Source organism: Phocoena sinus, chromosome 20 (assembly GCF_008692025.1).
Source record: "Phocoena sinus isolate mPhoSin1 chromosome 20, mPhoSin1.pri, whole genome shotgun sequence".
Taxonomy (NCBI): Eukaryota; Metazoa; Chordata; class Mammalia; order Artiodactyla; family Phocoenidae; genus Phocoena; species Phocoena sinus.
Genome location: NC_045782.1, coordinates 51,922,532 through 51,946,251, shown reverse-complemented (window position 1 = coordinate 51,946,251; position 23,720 = coordinate 51,922,532). Strand labels below are relative to the sequence as shown.

The following is a 23,720-nucleotide window of genomic DNA, read 5'->3' as shown; positions in this document are numbered from 1 at the left end:
TTATGTGCTTACCACAGAAGCATGAAGCACACTACTTGTTTGGATTAAAATCTTCCCTTTCCTAAAGGCTGAGCTTAAATTTCCAGAACCTTAAAACAAAAACAAAAAACTGTTCAGGCGAACCCAGCTAGTGAGCACGCATCTCCTCCTGAAAAGTCATATAATTAGGAGGTAGTGGAATATGGTGGTTGCTAGCTCAGGGTCTCAAAGGAGAAATCCAGGTTTGAATCTTGACTCCTGCCTTTTTCTGAGCACTAGTTTCATTTGTAAAATAAGGACTCCATAGAGCTGTGAGGACTGGATGAGGTAATGGATGTAAAGTCCCTGTCCTGACATAAGTCACCAAAGTGACATTTTTATTATCAGACTTACTTGGAAAGTAGCCACATACTTTTTTTTTTTTTTTTTTTAACAATCTGCTATTGTTTTTTGTTAAGTTAAATGACGGGTTTAGACTTGACTCTTAGGGTCCATTTTGGCCTAAACTTTTGAGTTTGTACTGACTTGCCTTATTTCCTCTGGAAACCAAAAAGCCTAGGTTCTGGTTCTGCTCTCTCCCCATTTAAGACACTTGTAGGTCATTTATATCCTTGAGCCCGGTTTCTTCATCTGTAAAATGGGGCTAACAGCACCTATTCTGCTAGCTTGGGAACGAGATAATTGCAAGACTGTTTTACTCTTTAAATGAAGGCTTTTTTTTTTTTTTTTGAAAGCTTTCTATTAGAGGTACCCCACCTGGCTGCACACCAGAATAATCTATGAGCTTTTTTTTTTTTTTTTAACCTATGAGCTTTTAAGAAGTACATATGAATGCAAGGCTCCAGAGATCTACTGAACTGGAATTTCTGCATATAGGGTCCAGTCATGGATGTCTATAAGTTGTTAAACAGCCAATTCTCACATATAGCTTGGTCTGAGAACCTTTGCTTCAAAGGTAAGGAATCAGTTCCAGTACGCTTTTTAATTTAATCTGATTTATGAAGAGCAGTAAATTTATATAAAACAGACATCTGATTAAGGCCATCTTAGGCAGGCCTGTTTGGAACATTCTTTGTAAATACTGCCAGAAATTTCCAGAATAACTAGCTCTCCTATTTACTTGTTTGTGTACTTAATAGTTTTGACCAAATCACTGCACTCCACTTTCTGCTGCAACATGGAGATTTGGGGTAAAAGATATGTAGCTCTGCTATAACATTTGCTCCAGAAGACCAACTAAGTTGAAAATGGGATATTAATAAAATTTTATTTTTCCCAAAAGATCAACACAGATCAGGATCAAAAGATGCAAAAGGATGGGGCAATGTGAACATCTGCTTATAAAATCATGAAGGCCCATCATTATGATTTTTAAAATACACACTAGGGTCTGTATCAGTAAGTAATTTGCTTCAAATTCCCAGGTTAACCTAAAAATCTAAAGAAACAGAAAGACAGATGAAATCTTATAACAAGAAACGGTCTAACAGCTATTTCATGTCCTACAGCAGTGGTTTTATGTATGTATTTATTTATTTTTGGCTGTGTTGGGTCTTCGCTGCTGCTCACGGGTTTTGCGGAGAGCGGGGCTACTCTTCGACACAGTGCGCGGGCTTCTCTTGTTGTGGAGCATGGGCTCTAGGTGCGCAGGCTTCAGCAGTTGTGGCATGCAGGCCCAGTAGTTGTGGTGCACAGGCTTAGTTGCTCCATGGCATGTGGTATCTTCCCAGACCAGGGCTCGAACCCGTGTCCCCTGCATTGGCAGGCAGACTCTTAACCACTGCACCACCAGGGAAGTCCACAGCAGTGTTTTTTAAACTTTTATAAAGCAGAATCCAAATATATAAAATAGATTAACAGAGCAGCTGTGATTGAATCCTGGCCCTCTCTGCTTCCTCCTGTCCTTTGCCACTCTCCACTCGGTCCTCCTCTTTTTGCACAACCTCAGGGTTCCGTGAAATTTTAAAACCACTGCCCTATATGCATGTCCCTTTTCACCTGCTTTTTAAATATAGTTAACAGGAAGAGAATGAGCAGTTGCTTCCACTTCCTTAACTTTGTCTTTAAGCAGTTAAGTGCTCTTTAACTTCCCTTAGTCCCACGCTGCCACCTCCCTACTATATCCAAAGTACTATTCTATTTGTAATTCAATTCAGAAAGCCTAGTAGTAATCGCCATTCCCAATAGGTTTTTTTTGGGGGGTGGGGTGGGGGGAACTCCCCCAACCAGGGATCGAACCTGTGGCCCCTGCAGTGGAAGCACAGAGTCTTAACCACTGGACCACCGGAGAAGTCCAATAGGTTTATTGGGTTTTTTTGGCTGTGTTGGGTCTTTGTTGCTGAGCAGGGCTTTCTCTAGTTGCGGCCAGTGGGGATTACTCTTCGTAGCGGTGCGTGGGCTTCCCATTGCAGTGGCTTCTCTTGTTGCGGAGCGTGGGCTCTAAGGGCACAGGCTTCAGTAGTTGCAGCATGAGGACTCAGTAGCTGCGGCACATGAGCCCTAGAGCGTGCGGGCTTCAGCAGTTGTGGTGTGTGGGCTCAGTAGCTCCTCAGCATGTGGGATCTACCCAGACCAGGCAGGGATCGAACCCATGTCCCCTGCATTGGCAGGCGGATTCTTAACCACTATGCCACCAGGGAAGTCCCCCAACAGGTTTTTGCAAACCCAATATTCTCAGAATTTCCTTAGAACACAATCTATCGTTCTGAAGCAGGTGGCAAAAAAGTCGTTATTTAAAAGATGTCAGAAAATGATGAAGGCCCTAATAATATTTGCTTTAATATAGACAGGAATCCTGTTGGTTTTTACATTTGCTGCTGAGCGCGTGGACAGTTTTATTCAAGAATTCAATGTATAACTTAAAATAGAACAATCTGCTAGTTGTTCCTCACGATTTGTGCCTAAGGACAATAAATAAATTTTAACCAAACACAAAAAAGTGCACTAACATATCATCTCTTCATTCTCAAGCATGTGTTTGTCTTGAGTGTTACCAGCTTTCCACCGCTAGGCAGTGTTCTGAGTCCCCCATAATTTCAACCTGCCCCTATTTATTCCAAAATGCCAGAGGAAATGGGCAATCTACGTGGCATCCTTATTGGAATTTACTCTACCTAGAGTCTGCAGTCAGGTTTGAACCAACCTCTTAGAACAGTGTCTTTCGCTGTGATCCAATACACACATATCAGGTTGACCCATATGACATGGCAGATACTTGACTATTTTTGACCTACATGTATAGCAGTTACTTATGTTCAACCACAGTTTAATACAGACTCTTAATGTTTTCTATTCCTTATTATTAAAAGAAAATACTGGTCATGTGCTTCTGAACTTGGGTAAGTGACTTAATTAATGAACGGCCCAAGTATTTCTAACAAGTTTCACTTCTCAACCCCAGTATTGCAGGGTGCCCCGTAAGTACATCACTCACACATACATTCTGCATCCATCACTCCTACAGCCAAATTTAGTATGCATCTGTCCATTCTTTTCTTAGCTGCATCCTCACCACACACACAAAAAAAAAATGCCACCAAGAGAAAAACAACCCAAGGAGTTCATTTTCTCTAAAAATTCATTTGCCATTAAATAAGTCAAATGAACCAACCTAGATGCCTCAAATATGGAAAATGGTTCTGTCATATTCTTGCCTTCTCTTTACCCAAAGTTAAGATAAACAAAACGGCACATACACTGTGCTAAGGTCTGATATGCCCCTCTAGTCACTCTGAACTGCAGAGAGGGAGAGCATGATTCACGTTTCCCCATTATTTCCTCCTCCTCTCAGACTAAGAGCTGAATGATATTATGTGATTTAAATTTGTCTTCTTTCTTCAATTCCAAGCTATTTCTCTAATAAACAAGTTAAAAAAAAAAGTCTAACAAATCTGTCCTGTTCTCCTAAGATGAATTTAGCCTCTTTTGCAAAAACAGTTACTAAAATTACAAACATCGGGACTTCCCTGGTGGTCCAGTGGGTAACACTCTGCGCTCCCAATGCAGGGGGCCAGGGTTCAATCCCTGGTCGGGGAACTAGATCCCACATGCATGCCGCAACTAAGGAGTCTGCATGCCACAACTAAAAAAAAGAGTCTGCACGCCGCAATGAAGATCCTGTGTGCTGCAACTAAGACCTTAAATAAATAAATAAATTTTTAAATAAAAAGATCTTTAAAATTACAAACATCAAATAACTTAAAAGGGTATGCCCAGAAAAGAATGGGAAAATTCTTGGTATTCCAAATTCTGTAACTTGTTGCAAAATTAGCCACGTAATCCGTCTTATAGTATCAAGTGCAAAGAAAACAAATATTACATGAAAATTCTTGAACTCTAAACTGTTTCACAAAGGCCCTAAGGGTGTAGGAAATCCTAAAATGATCTCATACACAGTCACATGTCACTGCTTACAGGGAAATAACACTCCACATTCCAAATAATAGATTAAATTCCTGTTTTCCACTGTGAGGCACTCTTTTCTTAGTTAACCACTACACACAACAAAGTCTCATTATATGGTTTTTTTGGGGATTTTTCCTTGCGGTACACGGGCCTCTCACTGCCGTGGCCTCTCCCGCCGCGGAACATAGGCTCCGGACGCGCAGGCTCAGCGGCCATGGCTCACGGGGCCCAGCCGCTCTGCGGCATGTGGGATCCTCCCGGATCGGGGCATGAACCTGCATCCCCTGCGTCGGTAGGCGGACTCCCAACCGCTGCGCCACCAGGGAAGCCCCAAAGTCTCATTATAAAACACATATATTTCTTACTACATCCAGGACTAACCCTCAAATCATCACCTAGATAATCAAAATGTTGAAGCATCTTGTGGATGGGTCCTTTGCTTCTTAAAGTATTGGATTGGAGAATCATTAAAATCCTGAGGATTGTTTTTCCTTAAAAAGGAAAAAAGACCTTTCCTTTTCGTTTTTCCTTAAAAAAATTTGTTAGAGCACAATTTAGTATTAAGCATTTATTTAAAAACCTAGGGACTTCCCTGGAGGCTCAGTGGTTAAGAACCCACCTGCCAATGCAGGGGACGCGAGTTCGATTCCCTGGTCCGGGAAGATCCCACATGCCACGGAGCAACTAAGCCCGTGCGCCACAACTACTGAGCCTGCAAGCCACAACCACTGAAGCCCGCGTGCTACAACTACCGAAGCCCGTGCGCCTAGAGCCCGTGCTCCACAACAAGAGAAGCCGCCGCAAAAAAAAAAAAAAAAAAAAAAAAAAAGAGAAGCCACCGCAATAAGCCCGCACACCACCACAAAGAGTAGCCCCCGCTCGGCGCAACTAGAGAAAGCCCATGTGCCGCAACGAAGACCCAACGCAGCCAAAAATAAATTTAATTAATAAAAACCTAATGAGGGACTTCCCTGGTGGTCCAGTTGTTAAGACTCTGCACTTCTAATGCAAGGGGCATGGGTTTGACCCTTGGTCAGGGAACTAAGATCCCACATGCTGTGCAGTGTGGGCAAAAAAAAAATAAAAAACAAACAAACCAAAAAGTTTAAAAAAACCTAATGAGACGAAGGTTGTATTCAGTTTTAAAAATGAATAGAAAATGCAGGCCAATTGGTAGGGATTATGGTATTCAGTTGAAGCCTCAGCATCCTACGGCAGAGCCCTTACTTCACGCTGAAAAGAAGTTTTATTTAAAATTAATTTAAAGAGTTCAGTATGTGGTAGTTAGAACATATATTATCTCATTTAATCGTCACCATAACGTACTTAACTCTTAAAGAGTTGTGAGAATGCCTCGCAGAGCTGCTTCTCAATTCAATATTGCTCTGAAAATACATATCTGGGGGTAGGGCCCAGGCACTGCTATTTTTTAAAAGCTCACTAGGGGGATTCTAATGCAAAACCATGATCCAGAATCACTATTAGTCATACTCAAAAGCAGCAGCACCCTAACTCAAAAATAACCCTCAGTGGCACAGCTGGCCCTCTCCAATACCCTATGGCTCCCAGGGAGACCTTGGAAAAAACTTTCCAACAGGCTGCCCTCAAATCCTGGGATTCCATTATCTTACTGACCTCCTGGCATCAATTTCCTACATAATTACACACTTTGACTCAAGTCTCCAATTTCTCCTCAAACTATGTTTACTTCTTCCCCTGTTCCATTCAACATCATCCCCTTTAGACAGAATGTAATCTGATCATCCAATTAATTTCTATGAGAACAAGGAAAGCAATGAGCCAAATAACCTGACACTCCTATTTCTGGGAAGCTGCTAATACCTTTTGTTTTGGCCTTCCGTAGCTTGGATGAATATGAGAGGTGCTTGAGAATAAAACTTATCTCCCTATACAGATTGGGCTCACTTAGGTACTATTTGCTACTTTTAAGATACAAACATGTCGGATATGTAAGCACAAACTTAAAAGAGTTTAGCCAAATTGTCCTAACAGTTAACCAAAAGAGCAGTGTAACTCCCATCATTTGAACCTCCCCTCTCAAGCCAAAAAAATTAAGATGCTACAATTACTTTCAGCATTTTCAACCATCCACTTATTTTCAAAGGGTTTTTTAAAAAGTTCTCTGTAAGCTTTCCCATAAAATATTTGCCTTTTTGGTGGTAATTTATGTGAAATAGGCAAGGGCAACAATCAAAAGTTCACTTAAGAATAAGGTAAATCTTAATTATACACTGACCCAAACATCAATAAGCTATAACATACTATATTATGAAACAGTGCCTTTTCCACACATTTCCCTATGGCTTTTAAAATTCTACTGAAAGTTTTTCTAGTATGAAAGAATTTAAAAGTTCCCCCAACATGGCAAAAGCTCAGACATGACATTAGTTCCCTCTGGTTAAACAAGAACCCAGTTGAAGAATCCTTCCTTAATAAAGTTCTCTGGCTTGAATTTCAATCCTAACTTTAATTTTGGGGACAACAAAATTCCAGTACTTAACAGTACCTAGAGCAAGAGAAATGTACTTACCCGATATCTAAGAATTCTTGGGGGCAGGCTTCTCACACTATTTCACAATATAAATTGTAAAAACAGGTTGGCAGCACTACACATATAGGAAAATAAAACTTCAGTTGATTCAAGATTAACTCACATATACACAGAGCCAAAAACCTACGTAATTCCTGCTGTCTCTGGGGAAGTTTATTCACTATAGAAATGGGGAATGTAAAAAAGACTATATTGCAACAGAGGTAGAGTGAATTCAGTGAATGACAAGGCATGATAGTTCATGGGGACTTGATCCAAAAAGGCCACATTGTTAGGCAGTAAGGGTGGGAATTCAGTCTCTTGAAAACCATTACTGGAAAATTCAATTAACAGGCATCAGAAAACCTAACCTCTAAGTTCCAGTTTCATAGCCATCTAACTATGTGACGAATAACCCTCTAGACCTCAGCCTTGTCATTTTTAAAACAGGGGTTAGAACTAGATAATCTTTACGTATCTTTCCAGCTCCAATATTCTGTTTATTGGTTCTGTAGTTGTTATCTTTCCCCATACAACTGAATTTAAAAACTGTACTGATCTGCACATTTAAGGCTGTAAGAATGGGTATACGTAGGTAAATATTTTCTGTCCCTCAACATCCTCAAATAAGGAACAAAAACTCTGTTTTAGGTTAGGGAGTATTTACCATCAGACAAAATGAGGACTAGAATGGTCAAGTTATTTATCAGCAGAGTCAGCCAAATTAGAACTTTTTCTTAGCTGCCTGTACTCACCCACTCTGCCTCAGGACATTCCTTGCTAGTCATTTACATAACTTTGTAATTCCCTGTTTTGCATTAGTCTGTCAGAAATGCAAAGTAGCTTTATTTCTTCCTTGAAATGTAACTTCTAGTAGGCCTATTCAGGTCATGTTTTCCTCTACGCTTCAACTTTCTATTTAATATTCCTCAGAATAAAGAAAACAGCTCATTTTAAACAAGAAGTTTATTTAAACAACAAGACGCTTGACTTGAAGGGAAAACTATCTAGGATTCATTTCTTTTAGAGTAATTTATCCCTACTTAAAGACAGATTGCCCTACATGTAACAGCTACGTACAAAAAAGTTATAAAATTGTCCTTGGTTTTACAATGATAAATGAAAAACATTAAAATTCTCCAATCGAACAAGGTATGCAAGAATTTTTATGTTGTTCTTTTTTTGTTAAACAGTGAGAGCAAAATAACTTACTGGAATATAAAGATAAGAGCTGATGAGCATGCCACTAATGGAGAAAAGGGGGTATCTTCACAGAACCAGTATTTTTCCCCATTCCATCTCCATTTGATGTCGATCAAAACATACCGTTGGCCATTTAGTTAAAAAAAAAAAAATGCAATATGCTTGTGCACATACACCAGTTACTTTATGTACAATAAAGGAATGGGGAAGGGGAAAATGAAAGAATAGAGAAACTATACTGTAGTAGTCAGGATGTGGTGGAACCAAATTGCAGTTTTCTAATTGAGAATGTCTTCTTGGTCTGGAGGAACAGAATTCTGGAGTAAAGTAGCAGGTTCCCTTTTTAGTAGACACCTCCTGTCTGCTGCTGGAACACATCAATTGTATCTTCATCCTCCATTTCCAACTAGCATAAATGAGAAAAAAAACAATCGGCCATTGGTTATTTAGCTCTTAAAATTTATAACTATCAGACTTAAATAGCCTGAAAATCTGCACGAGTTCCACCCAGTTCCAGTGTTCATTATTTTAGATGTCCCACAGCTTAAAGTAGCGTAAGCCTTAGGTTTAAATAATTTTTCACTTGGTCTTTTTTATGAAGATTACAGAAAATTGAGTTTTTAAGTTAAAAAAGCTGAGTATGTCCATAAGTTAAATCATCTCACCTTTAATTATTGAAAATAAAACTGATGTGTATAAAGGCTCTCACTGCAATGTTGTTTAGATGAGCAAAAAACTGAAAATAACCAAAATATCAAAACCCCCAAAAATATAGTACATGCATACATGAAATACTATGTACCTATTATTAAAGAATAAGTAGATTTACACATGCAGAAATGGAAATATCCCTTAGATACGGTATTAGGCTAAAAAAATTTTAAAACTAGGCAGCAAACAGCTTATAGTATTATATTTGTATATATATTTTTAAGTTTGTGTGTATGTGTATAATATGGCTATATCTTTGCCTATGCAAAAAACAGTGGTTACCACTATGTAGTAAGAAGAGGAGCACAGAGGTGGGACAGGGAGGGTGGGAGGGAGGGAGACGCAAGAGGGAAGAGATATGGGAATATATGTATATGTATAACTGATTCCCTTTGTTATAAAGCAGAAACTAACACACCATTGTAAAGCAATTATATTCCAATAACGATGTTAAAAAAAAAAAAAAAAGAAGAGGAGCATGAGCAAAAACAGACTTGTTAAAAAAAAATCAAAATTCAAAATGCTATTAAGTTTGCAAGGTTTACTACCCACACATTATACATAAAACCATGTTGATAGCAGGAAGGTCTTGGTACATATGGCAACACTGTAAGGTAAACAAGCTTTGGAACAGTTTATAATGCTGATAATTACCCAAGAAAAATTTTCTAAAAACTGGTAATTTTGAAGATAAAACAACAACCGTGGGCATCTAAAGACAAGAAAGGGAACGTTTCTAATGAAGTTCAAATACAGTAAAAGTAGAACTAAAGCATTAAAGTATTAATGACTAAGTCTCAATTCTCTATTTGTAAAATGGAATATTCAGTTATGAGAACTAAATGAGTCAAAAAAGTGAAGTACTTAAGAGAATGAGTATATAACAATTATACTGCTATTAAAATTGGCTGCTAAGCAGATGTTCTAATTTATACAATTCTGCTATTTAATAAGTACTGGAAGAACAATTCTAAAATGAATCAATTTCACTCTAAAGTAAATTCAATTCCAAATACTAAAATGAGGTCAATTCCAAATTCAATTTGAAGATTTTATAAATGCAGTACTGAACAAATCCTCCTCAGGTTTAATTATTTGCAGCTAGCATAAAAGACAAGTCCCAGAACTTTTTTTTGGTGGTGGGTGAGGGCTTCAAAAAACAGAAAATACATTACCATCAGAGTTTAGCATAATGGGTTCTTTTTATTCTTTTAAATCCATCAAAACTGGTCTTCAGCCTATCCACTGAAATGAAACTACTGGAATGTTTTTCAATTTTATACTGAAACTTTAAATGCCTTCCAAGGAAGGATACAAGAGAGCTCTCTCTCTCTCATTCATCAAGAGAATTCAGCTCCTCCTTGTGGCTACATACTATAATTGCTTCTTAGAGACTCATCAACAGAAATTTCTTCAAAATATTCTTCCCTCAAGTATAACTCATAGATATTTCAAGTTTTTGAAGATTATCAACAAAACCACAATCTGGATTTTCTGCTTCACTCATACCATATTTATCACTTTCTAGTTTTTATGGGGTGATAAAACAAATTCAAAAGGACAAGGGCTCCAATTTAAAATTTCTGCTATCAAAGTTTTTTCCCCCAAAACAGAATGTCTTAAATGGAATTTCAGAAGGTAAAAAGAAACAAAAAGTTTCTGCTAAAGAAGATAGCCCAGCCGATCCCCTACAAAGTGACAGAACAACTGAAGTAATAAGTAAAGAGATTAAGGGATCAGACAACACCTTTTGTAGTAAGGGTTTGGAAAGCCACCAAATAATAATCAACAGCCCTGTGAAATAATAATCAACAGCCCTGTGAAACATAAGCTATCAAGAGACTTGCAGTTAGAGCCACTAGATTCTCTTCAGTTCAGAAGTATAGGTACAAGAGAATTCATGAGGGGCTAAAATGGTTAGGATAAACAGCCAACCAATCGCTTATGGGGAACCCTGGGTATGATTTAGAGCTGCAGCAATGAAAACAAAAGGAAAACAACATTCTGAAGTAACAAACAGGAATTTTATTTATTTTTTTCCAAATAATGCTGGCAAGAAGAAAAATATGGATTAAAGTAAAATGACCTACTAGTTTTACTAAGTGATAACTGAATATTTAAAAACCATTGGCACTTCCTGAATCAATTTTCCTTTGTATTCCCTTTTGGCCATATTTTACACAGCTTTGAACTCTGGTAAAGAACTACAGGGCTTCCCTGGTGGCGCAGTGGTTGAGAGTCCGCCTGCCGATGCAGGGGACATGGGTTCGTGCCCCGGTCCGGGAAGATCCCACATGCCGCGGAGAGGCTGGGCCCGTGAGCCATGGCCACTGAGCCTGCACGTCCAGAGCCTGTGCCCCGCAACAGGAGAGGCCACAACAGTGAGAGGCCCGCATACAGAAAAAAAAAAAAAAAAAAAAAAAAAAACAAACAAACTATATTCCAATGACTAGAAGTTCACAAATTAATAAACAAAGCTGTTGAGAAAATTATAAAAAAACATTGGTTTTTCTAGTTAGCACAAAGACATTTTTACCTGTGCAGGTGTGTCTGTTTCATTGATTGGCTGCCCGTCAAATCGGAATCTGATCTGCCTCATTGACAAACCCTGGACAAAGAGTTTAAAAGCAATAAGAATGCAAAGAAACAGTAAGAACTAAAACTACATGCATATTTGGCCATGAATATATTTAAAAGAGAGACCTAAATAAATGATCATCAATATGTTAACATTTCTATATTGGTTAAATGATTTGGTGTGATTTTCACTTTCTTTAAACTACACTATGTTTGATTTTCATTGGAAAAATGATTTTTCTTAAAAAGGACTGAAAAAAAAAAAAAAAAAGGCTGTCTTTGAGAGCCATAGCTACTTTTGAGACCATAGCTACTTCAAGCTTGAACAGATCATACCTTGAGTCAAACAGTGCATTTAAATGAGTTAGATACTGAAAGGAAATTTGAAGCAACAGATGCACATGTCAACATTCCTCAACGCACATTAAAAAGCGCTCCAAAAACAAAACAAAACCCATTAATAATATGAAAACTGAAGTCACCTAAGAAAGGCGTAACGATTAAAATAAAACTTTGCGGGGTTTCCCTGGTGGCGCAGTGGTTGGGAGTCCGCCTGCCGATGCAGGGGACGAGGGTTCCTGCCCCGGTCCGGGAAGATCCCACATGCCGCGGAGCGGCTGGGCCCGTGAGCCATGGCCGCTGAGCCTGCGCGTCCGGAGCCTGTGCTCCGCAAGGCCGCAGCAGTGAGAGGCCTGCGTACCGCAAAAAAAATAAATAAATAAAAAATAAAACTTTGCCTAAAAGCTACCTTCCCTTCTTGTCTATCCAAACAATTCCTACCACTATGTAAGAGTAACCTAAGCCCCAGCCCAGCACAATACTAGGAACACCACAGGCATATTCAAGCTCTTATCGTTGGGCAGTGAGTACATTTACAACAAAACACAAGGCAATAACTGGTCCCTAAAACCATCTATAAGACCACAATCCACATCCAAGAAAATCCTGGAACAGCTCTAAAGAAGCACCTGCTTTTTTCTCCTTAGTACTTACCTAAGCCTGCAATTATTAGTCAACCTTGTACCAGAAAATAAGCTCCAGTAGGGATAGAAATCTAGACTTAGTTACATACTGTATATCTTGCACATGGTAGGTGCTAAATACTGATGGAATAAAATGGATGAAAAGCAGTATCTAAATATGCTTCATTTTCTGTTTTTATTTGAAAATAAACCTAAAGCTAAGTTGAGGAGAAGCTTTATTACAAAAAGGGACTGTCAAGAAATTTTTATGTGCATTTAAGGAGATAAATGAGCTTAAATATGCCCCTTTCTGCAAAGGGGCCTCCATTATTAAGAATCACCTACCTGACACAGGGGTGGGGAGAAGGGGAAAAGAGCAAAATAGTAAAGTTGCTGGTAACTGCAACCAAATGAGGACAAGATTTCTTTGGAGGTATGCTGTGAATATTTTAACTTGAAAAATACCTGTCTTGGAAGCATCTTACACAAAGCCATTCCTGTATCATGCTCAAATTACAAACTATAATTCTTGTTATAAAAACTCCCTGTTTTAATTGATATTTAAGAGAAAATTAAACTGAGTTCCTAGGACTAAAAATATTGAAATAAAGTGTTCAATGAACACTTGTTTAACAACTGTATTCCCTTATTTAACAAGGATTCACTGAATTGGTCTTTAAAACTACCTGTCACGTGAAAATCATACTGCTTTCCTTTAAAATTCTAGTCTTTGAGACTTCCCTAATCCAGCGGTTAAGACTCCAACGCTCCCAATGCTGGGGACCCAGGTTCGATCCCTGGTCTGGGAACTAGATCCCACATGCTGCAACTAAAGATCTCGCATGCCATAACTAAAAAGATCCCACACGCTGCAACAAAAATCCCACATGCCGCAACTAAGACCCGGTGCAGATAGATAGATACATAGGTAAATAAATAAATATTAAACAAAACACAACACTCTGGTCTTTGACACATCCCACTTCCAGACTAGCCCTTGTCTTAAGGAATACAAGCAATCCCCCACCAGGTAGGTGACAGCCATAACCTAATTCATTCCTCATGACTTTCAAATTTAGTTTGCAATTACACAAAGTAACCAAGAATTCAACGCCAAGCCATTAATACTAAATATTATCTACTTACAAACACTCCACTGGAGACTCTGCTTCAACAAAACTCTTAGCATCTTCTATATGCTGGGTTCTTCCTTCACTACATCCAATGGCGTGGCCATTCAAAATAAGGACGAAGGGAAGGCAGGGCCAGTAGAACACAAGCAAATTGTATTCCTTTATTGCCACCTGTTTTTACGCTTTTCCTTATCAATAAAAGCTATTTTGCTAGAGATCAAAAGTCCAGAATTCAGGAAACTTGCCTTTAAGATTCTATAAACCATGTAAATTCAAACAATGAATTTGCATTAAACCAGTATTTGGTTTCCTCTTCTGTATAAATCTCATCCCTGAGCTTTAGAGTTGTGCTCCAGAAGAGATGTATGAGGTTCTCTCTTCGGGACCCCATTTCTTCATTTCACAAAAACGAACTGGACTAAACCAATTATTCTGTGCTCTCTGAAACCACTTGACAATCTAGTAGACAATGTTGGGGTAGATTTACACTAGAATGGAAGAGTATGCTCTCAATCAGTTGCCTGAAGGATATGTGGCTGATATAAAGTGGGCAAAGTCTAACTCTACATGTGAATGAAAAACTTACTTAGAAACCAACCTACAGAAATACTAGGTTTGAATGTTCTCTATTCTTTTACAAGCATTTGAACACATTCTATATGCTGAGCACTGGTCTAGGCTCTAGAAAAATAGTCATATAATAAAACAGCCCTATGCTCATGAAGCTTACACTTTAGCACAGAGAGATAAATACAGACAATAATCAATGCAAAACAAACAAACAAGAGTGAGAGGACTCAGTGATGGCAACAGGGGCACTCTGAATTAATCAGAGACGTCCCTGAGGTAGTAGTTAATCAGGAATAGAATAAAAATGGTTGTGGGCTCAGCACTATGCAATGGAAATATGTCAGCCACATATGGTAGTTTTCTAGTTGCCACATTAAAAAGTTAAAAATAAGGTAAAAGTCTGATAAAAGTTTTAATTCAACATATTTAAAAATACTACCATTTCAACATATAATCAACATTTTAAAAACTGAGATATTTAACTTCTTTCACACCAAGTTTTCAAAATCTGCCATTCATTTTACACGTTACAGCACATCTCCATTTGGACTAGCCACACTTCAAGAGGTAAACACTCACACGTGGCTTGTGGCTACTGTGCTGGCCAAGCTTCGACAGAGAACAGAGTTCGCTGATGGATTTTGTTATGAGGCATCATCACGGAGGACCCTAAGGTTTTGACAACTAGATGCAGAATGGTGCTATTTACTGAGTGGGGACAACAGAGAAAGATTTCTAGTAGAATCAAGAGTCCTGCTTTGCATGTTTAGTTTTAGATGCCTATTAGGCATTCACTGGAACTCCTCCAGAGATCCAATACCAAATGAGTTCATTAGAAAGTAAATATGAGCACTCAATTAATCTTCATAGGAAATCTTTGGTCAAGAAGTCTCACTTGCCAAAAAAACTTTAGCTATGCAAATCAGATCAGATAAATATTTTAGTTTTTAATAACCTGTAACTACACTTAGAAAGCAGGGAATCAGCCCAATTAGATGATACTTCAACTCCCTCTTCCTCAGAACCAGAGAAACCACTTGAAAAGTAAACAGGGATCTTGTTTCACTCAAAACTCTGAGGTTATCCCCAATTTAAGAGGAAAATGGGAATAAACATCTTTCCAAATTCTTCCTGGAAAATATTTTCACATTTGCATTCCAACAGATATGCAGTGCAATTGTATTTTTTATGGATTACCAACGTTCTTTTTCCTCTAGTGCAAGTTAAGAGTGGACCCAACAAGTTTAGTCAAATATAATCCCAATCTTATGCCTAATAACTGAAAAAAATACAGGAAAACTTTATTCACACTGGGTAATATAGTAGACTTACTTTAACATAGCAGGAAAACTAAAAAATTCTTGACTGACCCACTAACTAGATCTTATAAGACAATTCCCTGTAAGGATAATCTAGAATACACAGGATGTGCTTTACTTTTTCTGGCACACAGTATAATGCCCCAGCACATAGGCATCTGGTTAAAAAAAAAAAAAAAAAAAAAAAAAGATAAAAAGCTCCTTTGGGGGCCCTACAGGAAATATGGGAAGTCTTAAATATGACCATTTTAGGATGGACAGAGAGTATCAATAGATGTATACAGTAAATTGGTAACAGTTAATCTAGGCAATAGACTCATGGGTATTCAATGTAAACTTTTTTCTCTAAGTTCGAAAATTTTCATAGTCAGTGTTGAAAAATACGACCATTTAAAAGCTAAAATTTAATAGTAATTAGAGAAAAGTTAGGATATGCAGAGAATTTTGTTGAAAGTCACCAAATCTAAGCATGAATTTCTATGTTGTATAAGGTTTTGCTACATAAACATTCTACAAAATGATTACCTTTTAAAATTCCCCTGGAACCTGAAGGAGTACTAGTATTCAAATATGGTAGATACCAGTGCAAAAATTCTTTAGCACAATTAATAAGTACATATTTACTAACTGTTAGGGGATTTCACCAGAATTCTTCAAATGAAAGTACACTGAAGGGCGTATCTTTGTAAGGAACTATGAAAAAGTTTTTGAAGATAAAAAATTATAACCACAGTACTCTTATTATGTTATAAATAAACTAGGCATAAAATATAAAGCTTCAAACTCAAAAAGAAGTTTAAATCTTCAGTTTAAGAAGCCCTTCAGTCTCATGGAGAAGGCCCAAGTATCAACTCAAACTCAATTTCCCAACTTGTAGAGGTTTTAACCTTACTCTGTTTTGAACCTATTTTTAGGAGGTGAATTTGCAATGTAGACAAGTTGTTTTGGTCTAATAAAATAATTTTCCAAACTTTTATATATCATACATCCAGGGTTGAACAAGAAAAATACTTCTGCCAGGTTACTGTTGGATTAACTGATCTACCAGAGTTTCTGTTATACTTGCAAAAGTCATCTTTAAAATTACCTTTGTATTGTTAGACTCAACATCACAAAAGGAAGCTTCTTTGTCTTAAAGTTTACATTTACCTCCCAGCATCTGTTCATTTCTACTTCCTCTTCTGAGGTAAAAAATTTACTATTTTCTGAGTAAAATTCAAATATCCTTATAATACAGGAATGTGTATGCTTGGCTCAGGAGGTTAAATCTCTTGACCTCTACTATTAGTGTAAAAAGAAAATATTACAGTTTTACATGCTTCAGGAAAACTGCAATGTCCTTAAACCCACATTTACTTCCAAATTGGTTAAAACACCCGAAATAAATTGTTTTGACACAAGACAAATTTTTAATTGTTAAAAAAGAGCCTGACAAGAAATTTTACCAAGTTCGTTCTTATTTTCTTATAAAAGTAAAATTACATCCCCTTGGGAACAAACCACATGTTGTGAAAATAATTTGATGCATTTCTGGCATAGAACTAGAATCATATGTGATATTAACCACCCTAAGGGATTTTATGAAGAATCAACAAACCAAGCGTATGATAAAATTGTGATATATCAAGTATATAAGTACATATTCATTCTACCAAAGATAATCTATTGATATATTATGCTGGTTTCTATTCTCAAGAAAAAAAGGTTTGTTTTTTTAAAATACGTTTTATTCAGTGGAAGTATACAAGTCAGTTCCTCACCTGTCGTTCACAATAGGCTTTCATTAGTTTACTAAGTGGTGTATGCCTCTTAATCTTAAACTGCACCACAGAACCATCCTGCCCCGCCACCTTCAAATTAATATGATCGTTGTTCTCAGTCTTGACTCCTTCCTGTTGAGAGAAAAATAAAAGTAGAATTTGGAAAATGTGAAGGACAAACACCTTTTAAAGCAGCAGCAGCCCAAGCTGCTTCAGAAATCAACAGGTTTCTCATTCTTATAACAGAGCATACAGCTGTTTGCAGCTGCTGAAATCAATCTGAAAGATAAGAAACCCTGAAGCAACAATATTAAATAGATGTCACAGAAACAGAAAAGCAGCCTACATCCAATACTATCAGTGTCGACAATTGGTTTTTAAAGACGGATCTCCCTCAATTTACTGCAATGCCTTCTTGAATCTGAGTTTTTTTAAATGACATATATTGTATTACACTCAAAATGTCTTTCCTCTAAAAAGATTAAAAATAAGCATCCTTTCTCTTTCCAAAATGCTTTGAGTACAGAATGCAAGAAAAATCTAGAGCTTGAAATTCAAAACTCATTACAAATCTCATTAAAAAGTTACCAAATTCAGCTTAGTAACAAATCTCAAGCTACATTAAAAAAAAACAACAAAAAACCACCTAACTGAGGAATATCCTTTGATTCTCTCCCAAGCAGCGGTAATAACTCAGAACCACTATTATTGTTCGCCTCTGTGAGCAGCTTCATTTTTGTTTATTTTTAGTTATGAGCTTATTCTCCCCTCCTCTTTGTTGTCATGAGTCAAACGCACAGTTTTATTCCTTGTAGATTTATTCCACAATTCCTTGTAGATTTTGACCCAATCTGAAGTTCATCAAAATCAAGTGTAGAAGGAATTCTGTAGCCCCTAAACCACTTCAGAATGGAAAGGGGGGGGGGGGTGTCACAAAACAAACCAAAAGAAAGTCCCGTGTGCCAGGAAGAAGTGTGTACCCGAGTCCTCCAGGGAAAAGCCTCCTGGAGCCTCAAAACCCGCGTTGAAAAGTTAAGCCCTACGAAGTCTCTCTGCTCGTACATCTGCCTCCAACTTCTCGAAACCACATGGTCTCGACAGGTTAGGGGTTATTTGGCACCCAGGGAAAAGCCACTGCCCATTCCGACAAAAAATGTGGGAAATATTCCCCGGGAATCCCCCAACCCCGGACCCTCACGACGGCCGACGGGCATCCGGCTTCCAACCCATTGATTCGCCCCGAACCCTCAACCGGCCAGTGCGGCCCGGGGCAGGGGTCCCCAGATGCCCGCGGCCCCCACCCCGGAGGGGGGAAGCCCGGGGAGGAGGGAACTCCTCGCCACCGCCAAGGCGGCAACACCCGCCGCGGCCCGGCGCGGGGTCCGCCGAGGGTGGGGACACCGCGCGCCCTAACGCCCCTCGTCACGCGCGCCCGGCCAGCAGGGCCCAAGAAGCCCAGCTCGCGGCCGGTGGGCCAGCGGGTGTCCGCGATTCGCCCGCCCAACTCGCGCCCGGCGCGCACTCCGAGGCGGCCGGGGGCGGGGGAGGGCGGTGGGGCCTCCTCCCGCGCGGGAGGGAGGAAGAGGGGAGGGAAGAAAATGGCGCGGAGCGCCGGGGCCTCAGCCGCGGCCGCCCCGTGGGGGGCCCGGGAAGGCGCGGGGAGCCCGCGGCGGGCTCGGGCCGGACCCCGGCCCGCGCCGTGACCCCGGCCGCGCGGCGAGGCGCGGAGGACGGCGCCGAGCTCACCTTGGGCTTTTCGTCGGCCATGGCGAGCGCCGGAGTCTCCTCAGCTGCCGCTTCACAAAAGAGGTACCAGGTCCGCACCGAACGAGCACACAAGCAGCACCAGGAGCGGCAGAAGAAGGAGGCGGCAGCGGTGGAGGAGGGAGAGGGCGCGCGCACGTCGTGCGCTCCCTCCCCCCATCCTGCGTGCGCGAGCCCGAGCCGCCGGGGCTCCTCATTGGTTGCCGCCTCGCGGGAGCGCGCAACGCTTACATAACCACCGCCACCCCCCGCCCCGCACCGCTCCAGCGTGGGCCCGGCGCCCGCCAGGCCGGCGGGAAGAGGCGCGGACACGCGCACCCGGGCCGTCGCGGGGGCGCGCCTGGCTCTGGGCGGGGCTGTATTGTCCTCCTTCTGTGGTGGAGCTTAATCAAAATGGCTTCCAGCTGGTCCTCGTTGGGGACTGGGAGGCTTGAGGCCTAGACGTGACACACAAGCCGGGGAAGGCCGACTGACTAGACGAGGAAGGGAGAGCCTAAATCAAAGCCCCAGCACGAGGTTCTGGGAAAATAACCTCTCATTCGGTGGCCCAAATACAGCTTTCCTCAGGGTCAGAGGAACATCACACTTCCTCTCAGTCAGCCTCGCTTCCCTCGGATTTTAAAGCTTCAGCCTCAACCCGCTTCCCACCAGGCTCTTGCCTTAGTGCCGTGACTACTTCCGTCCTGCTGGAAACCCTGTACTTTGACTAGATGAGGAAAAAGGTTCATCCTACAAACTCCTTACTCATTGCCTGGCTGCCAACCTCCTAGAGGAAGCAAAATCCATCAGAGAGAAGCACCCGATATCAAGCTTCCAAACCAATCGATCACTTCCTCCTTACATCCGTTCAGAAATAGAAGTAGGTCCCTCTTGTCTTAAGCACAGTCCTAACATCTGTGCCGTGGATGTCTCCCACTCCTCTCGGTAGGTTTTATTGATTATGTCCTTTATTTTCTTCCACTTGCATATTAGCCGTTACCGTAGAAAAAGACTCTCAATTCTACTTCCTTCTGAAGTTACCACCGTATCTCTCTCCATTCTTGGCCAAATATCTTGAAAAAAATGTGCACGCCAGCTGTCTGCACTCCCTCACCTCCCACTTACTCCTCAACGCACTGCAATCTGGTGCCTGGTTCCACTAAAACTGCTCTCTACAAGGTCACCGCAGACTTCTTTGCTGAGTCCAGGATGCTTCCCAGTTCATCACTCCTCTTGAACTCCCTCCCTATGACTTGGGGCTAGGAGTCTGGCCTGTCCTTGATCCCTTTGCAATTTCTTTCTTTCTCAGCCCTTCCCTTAAATGTTCCTTGGGTTTTGTTCTGGACCGGTTTCTCTTCCCATTCTATCCCCTCTCCTGAAATGACTTCACCCCACTTTTATTACCATCTATTTGCTAATGATCCTCAAGTCCAGATTTCTAGTCCAGATCTTTCTCTGAATTTCCAGCCTATAAATCCAACTGACTTCTGAACGTCTCCACTTGGATGTCCTAGAGGCACCTCGAACTCAGCAAATCTCAACTAAAATTCCTCAATTTACTTCTCAGACCTGCCCCTCTCTTTCAAGTGGCCCGGTCACTGTATGACACACCATTATAACATTGCTCCAGGGACTTCCCTGGTGGTGCATTGGTTAAGACTCCACGCTTCCACTGTAGGACTGAGATCCCGCATGCTGTGTTGCACAGCTCAAAAAACAAACAAACACAACAACAACAACAAATTGCTCCAAGCCAAAACGCCAGGGAGCATCCTTGACCCCTTCACACACTCCCCATACAGTCAATCTCCAACTCTGCTCAATTCCACCTTTTAAATACCTGTCAAACCTGTCTACTTCTCTGCAGCCACTGTCCAGTCTTTGGGCTCTGCTCCATTTGCTGGGCTTCCAGCTGGTCCACCATGGGGAAGAGGAGGCTTAAGGCCTAATTGTAGGACAGACCAAGAAAGGCAGATTGATCAGGAGAGGCAGTGGAAGCCTAACTTCAAGTCAGGTTTCCCCAGAGCTATTGATCTTTTGTTTTCAAGGTCTGAATATTTAAATGAATCAGAATCATCTAAGGTGCCGGGATTTTGTTTGTTTTTGTTTTTGGCCATGCCACACAGCATGTGGGATCTTAGTTCCCTGACCAGAGATTGAACCTGTGCCCCCTGCAGTGGAAGCAGGGAGTCTTCACCACTGGCCCCCCGAAGGGGGTCCCTAACGTGCTGGTTTAAATGCATATTCTCTATTCTCAGACAGTGTGGCTCTGGGATCCCTCTTTTTTAACAAGCTTCCTTGGTGATTCTTTTTTTTTTTTTTTTTTTCTTTTGCGGTACGTGGGCCTCTCACTGCCGTGGCCTCTCCCGTTGCAGAGCACAGGCTCCGGACGCGCAGGCTCAGCGGCCATGGCTCACGGGCCCAGCCGCTCCGCGGCATGTGGGATCTTCCCGACCGGGGCACGAACCCGTGTCCCCTGCATCGGCAGGTGGACTCTCAACCACTGCGCCACTAGGGAAGCCCCCGCTGGTGATTCTTAAACACACTAAAGCCCGAGAACCACAAACCATTCTAAAATAAAAACAAAATAAAAGAAGTTTCTGGGAATACCCTGGTGGTCTAGTGGTTAGGACTGTGTGCTTCCACTGCAGGGGGCACGGGTTCGATCCCTGGTCAGGGAACTAAGATCCCACATGCCGCATGGCAAGGCCAAAAAAAAAAAAACAAAAAACTTTCTGCCACTCCTTGGTTTAGTGGCAATCCTCTGCCTTACAGGATAGAGTCCAAAATTCATATAAGACCTACAAAGCTCCTTGAGAGCTAATCTGGGCTAACCATTCTAGCTCTTTCTCATTTTCTCCTCGAAGCCTCTGCTTCAGTCATAATCAATTACTGGGGTTCCTGAATGTACCTGCTCTCTCTCAACTTTAAGCTTTTGTGCACTTTTGATGCGTAAAGATTCACGGAATGACTGAATAAATTGAGGCTATCACTATGCATAAGATCCTGTGCTAGGACTTCCCTGGTGGAACAGTGGTTAAGAATCCGCCAGCCAACGCAGGGGACATGGGTTCAAGCCCTGGTCTGGGAAGATCCCACACGCCGTGGAGCAAAGTAAGCCCGTGCGCCACAACTACTGAGCCTGTGCTCTAGAGCCTGCGAGCCACAACTACGGAGCTGGCGTGCCACAACTACTGAAGCCCGCACAACAAGAGAAGCCACAACAATGAGAAGCCCACACACTGCAACTAAGAGTAGCTCCACTCGCCACAACTAGAGAAAGTCCGCACAAAGCTATGAAGACCCGATGCAGCCAAAAAAAAAAGATCCTGTGCTAGGCATTGGGCAGACAAAGCCCCTGTCTCAAATTTGGGGGGGGGGCGGGTAGGAAGGGTAGGAAATATACAAGAAGTGAAAGGGGAAGAGAACCAACTGCCATGTGTCAGGCACTGAGTGGGGCTTTACTAATTAGTTCTTTTTCTCCTTATACAAACCCTTCCAAGTGGATTGGTATTTATTTACTATTGAGGCTCAAAGAGTTAAGTAACTTGCCCATTATCACACATCTGCCAAGTAGTGTTGATTGAGCTTCTATTATATGCCAGGGAACTAACTGGGTGCTGTGCCGGGTACTGTAGAGAAAGCAAAAGAGATGTCCTCCTTGCTCTCCTGAACCCAGGTCTTATGTTGACATCACACATCTTCCCAGGTTTGTAGGACTACAGAACCGTCAAAGAGGAATATGTCATGTTAAATTTACCATCAGTAAAATGTGCGGGCCTCCAATAATCAAACGGTTGTTTAGTTATTAGCTTCTAGGTGACAGGTGTGTCCTACAGTACCCCTGCTCTAAAGTTATGCTAAACTACAAAACCACCTTCGGGCAAAGGAGGAGTTCTATAAAAAGTAGTTAAGTGTATTCAAACGTGTGAATAATATATGTTCCAAGGACAAACTGTAATTCTGTGAGCTGAGCCTAGGGAATCTACCGAGAGTCTCTCCAATTTCCAGGAAAAAAATTGTGGAAAAACAGAAATTTCCCAACATCAAGTTCCTCCCACTATCATTTTCATAGGAGTGGGAAAGCGGGTGGCTGTGCACTAGAAAAGGGTGCTTTGGGAAAAAATGGGCAAGGAGTAGTATATACAGAAAAGAAGAAGAGTGGCAAACATTAACTGAGTTATTATTATGTGGGGATTCTGTACTAAGCCTTTAATCCTCACAAGACATCTATTATTATTATCCCCATTTTACAAATGAAGGAATTGAGACATAGAAAGGTCAGGCAACTTGGTCACCCAGCTTGAAGTGGTAGAGCCAGTAGACCTGAGACTTTCTGACTCAGAGCCCAGACAGAGCTTAATTACCGTAGGACTGCATACAGGTTCCTATGGAAGTCCTCAGAGAGAAAACATGCAAAAAAAAAATATCCTAGAATAGTGGTGGGAACACCAGTCAAGTTGCTTTGACTTAATTTTTGTTTGGCTGTCTCTCTGAGCAGAATGGCAGTTCAATTAAAGGAGACTTGTCTTGTTTACAGTTTTGTTCGGAGCACCTAGCTCAGTTCCTGGATCATAATGGGAATGAAAGAAGGAGTTGTGCATTGAGCTGTTTTTGCCATTAGGGGTTAACTACGACAAGAAAGGCCTACTTCCTCTAGAAACCTAATTAAATATCAGTATTTGAATAATTAAATACCAATAGAAGTAGAGGGTAAGAATGGGGGAACCAGCAAGAATGTATTCTTCAGGGTCAGGTGCCAAATAAAAAACATCATTCCTAAAAAGGGCAGGAAAATAAGAATCACA

At 41.0% G+C, this 23,720-nt stretch overlaps 1 protein-coding gene across 2 annotated transcripts; it reads right to left on the bottom strand.

The window, feature by feature from the left end:
• Positions 1–7,882: 7,882 nt before the first annotated feature.
• Positions 7,883–19,103, bottom strand: SUMO2 (small ubiquitin like modifier 2). 2 transcript variants are annotated; one of them, XM_032617406.1, is made up of 4 exons: positions 18,916–19,103; positions 17,170–17,301; positions 11,385–11,456; positions 7,883–8,543 (listed from the first exon to the last, which is right to left on the bottom strand). In XM_032617406.1, exons 1-4 carry the CDS (start codon positions 18,934–18,936, stop codon positions 8,481–8,483), a joined length of 288 nt encoding a protein of 95 aa, XP_032473297.1. In that variant the 5' UTR covers positions 18,937–19,103; the 3' UTR covers positions 7,883–8,480. The 2 variants fall into 2 exon arrangements, with proteins under 2 accessions (XP_032473297.1, XP_032473298.1); XM_032617407.1 differs by lacking the exon at positions 11,385–11,456 and having other exon boundaries at positions 18,916–19,088.
• Between the last annotated feature and the right edge of the window lie 4,617 nt (positions 19,104–23,720).

What these genes read in the sequence shown, in the direction of transcription:
- SUMO2 (XM_032617406.1), bottom strand. Translation starts at nt 18,936, where the DNA reads ATGGCCGACGAAAAGCCCAAG. An exon ending in AAGCCTATTGTGAACGACAG is followed by an intron (nt 11,457 to 17,169) that starts GTGAGGAACTGA and finishes CTCTTTGTCCAG; the next exon opens with GGTTTGTCAATGAGGCAGAT. An exon ending in AAACAGACACACCTGCACAG is followed by an intron (nt 8,544 to 11,384) that starts GTAAAAATGTCT and finishes CATTTATGCTAG; the next exon opens with TTGGAAATGGAGGATGAAGA.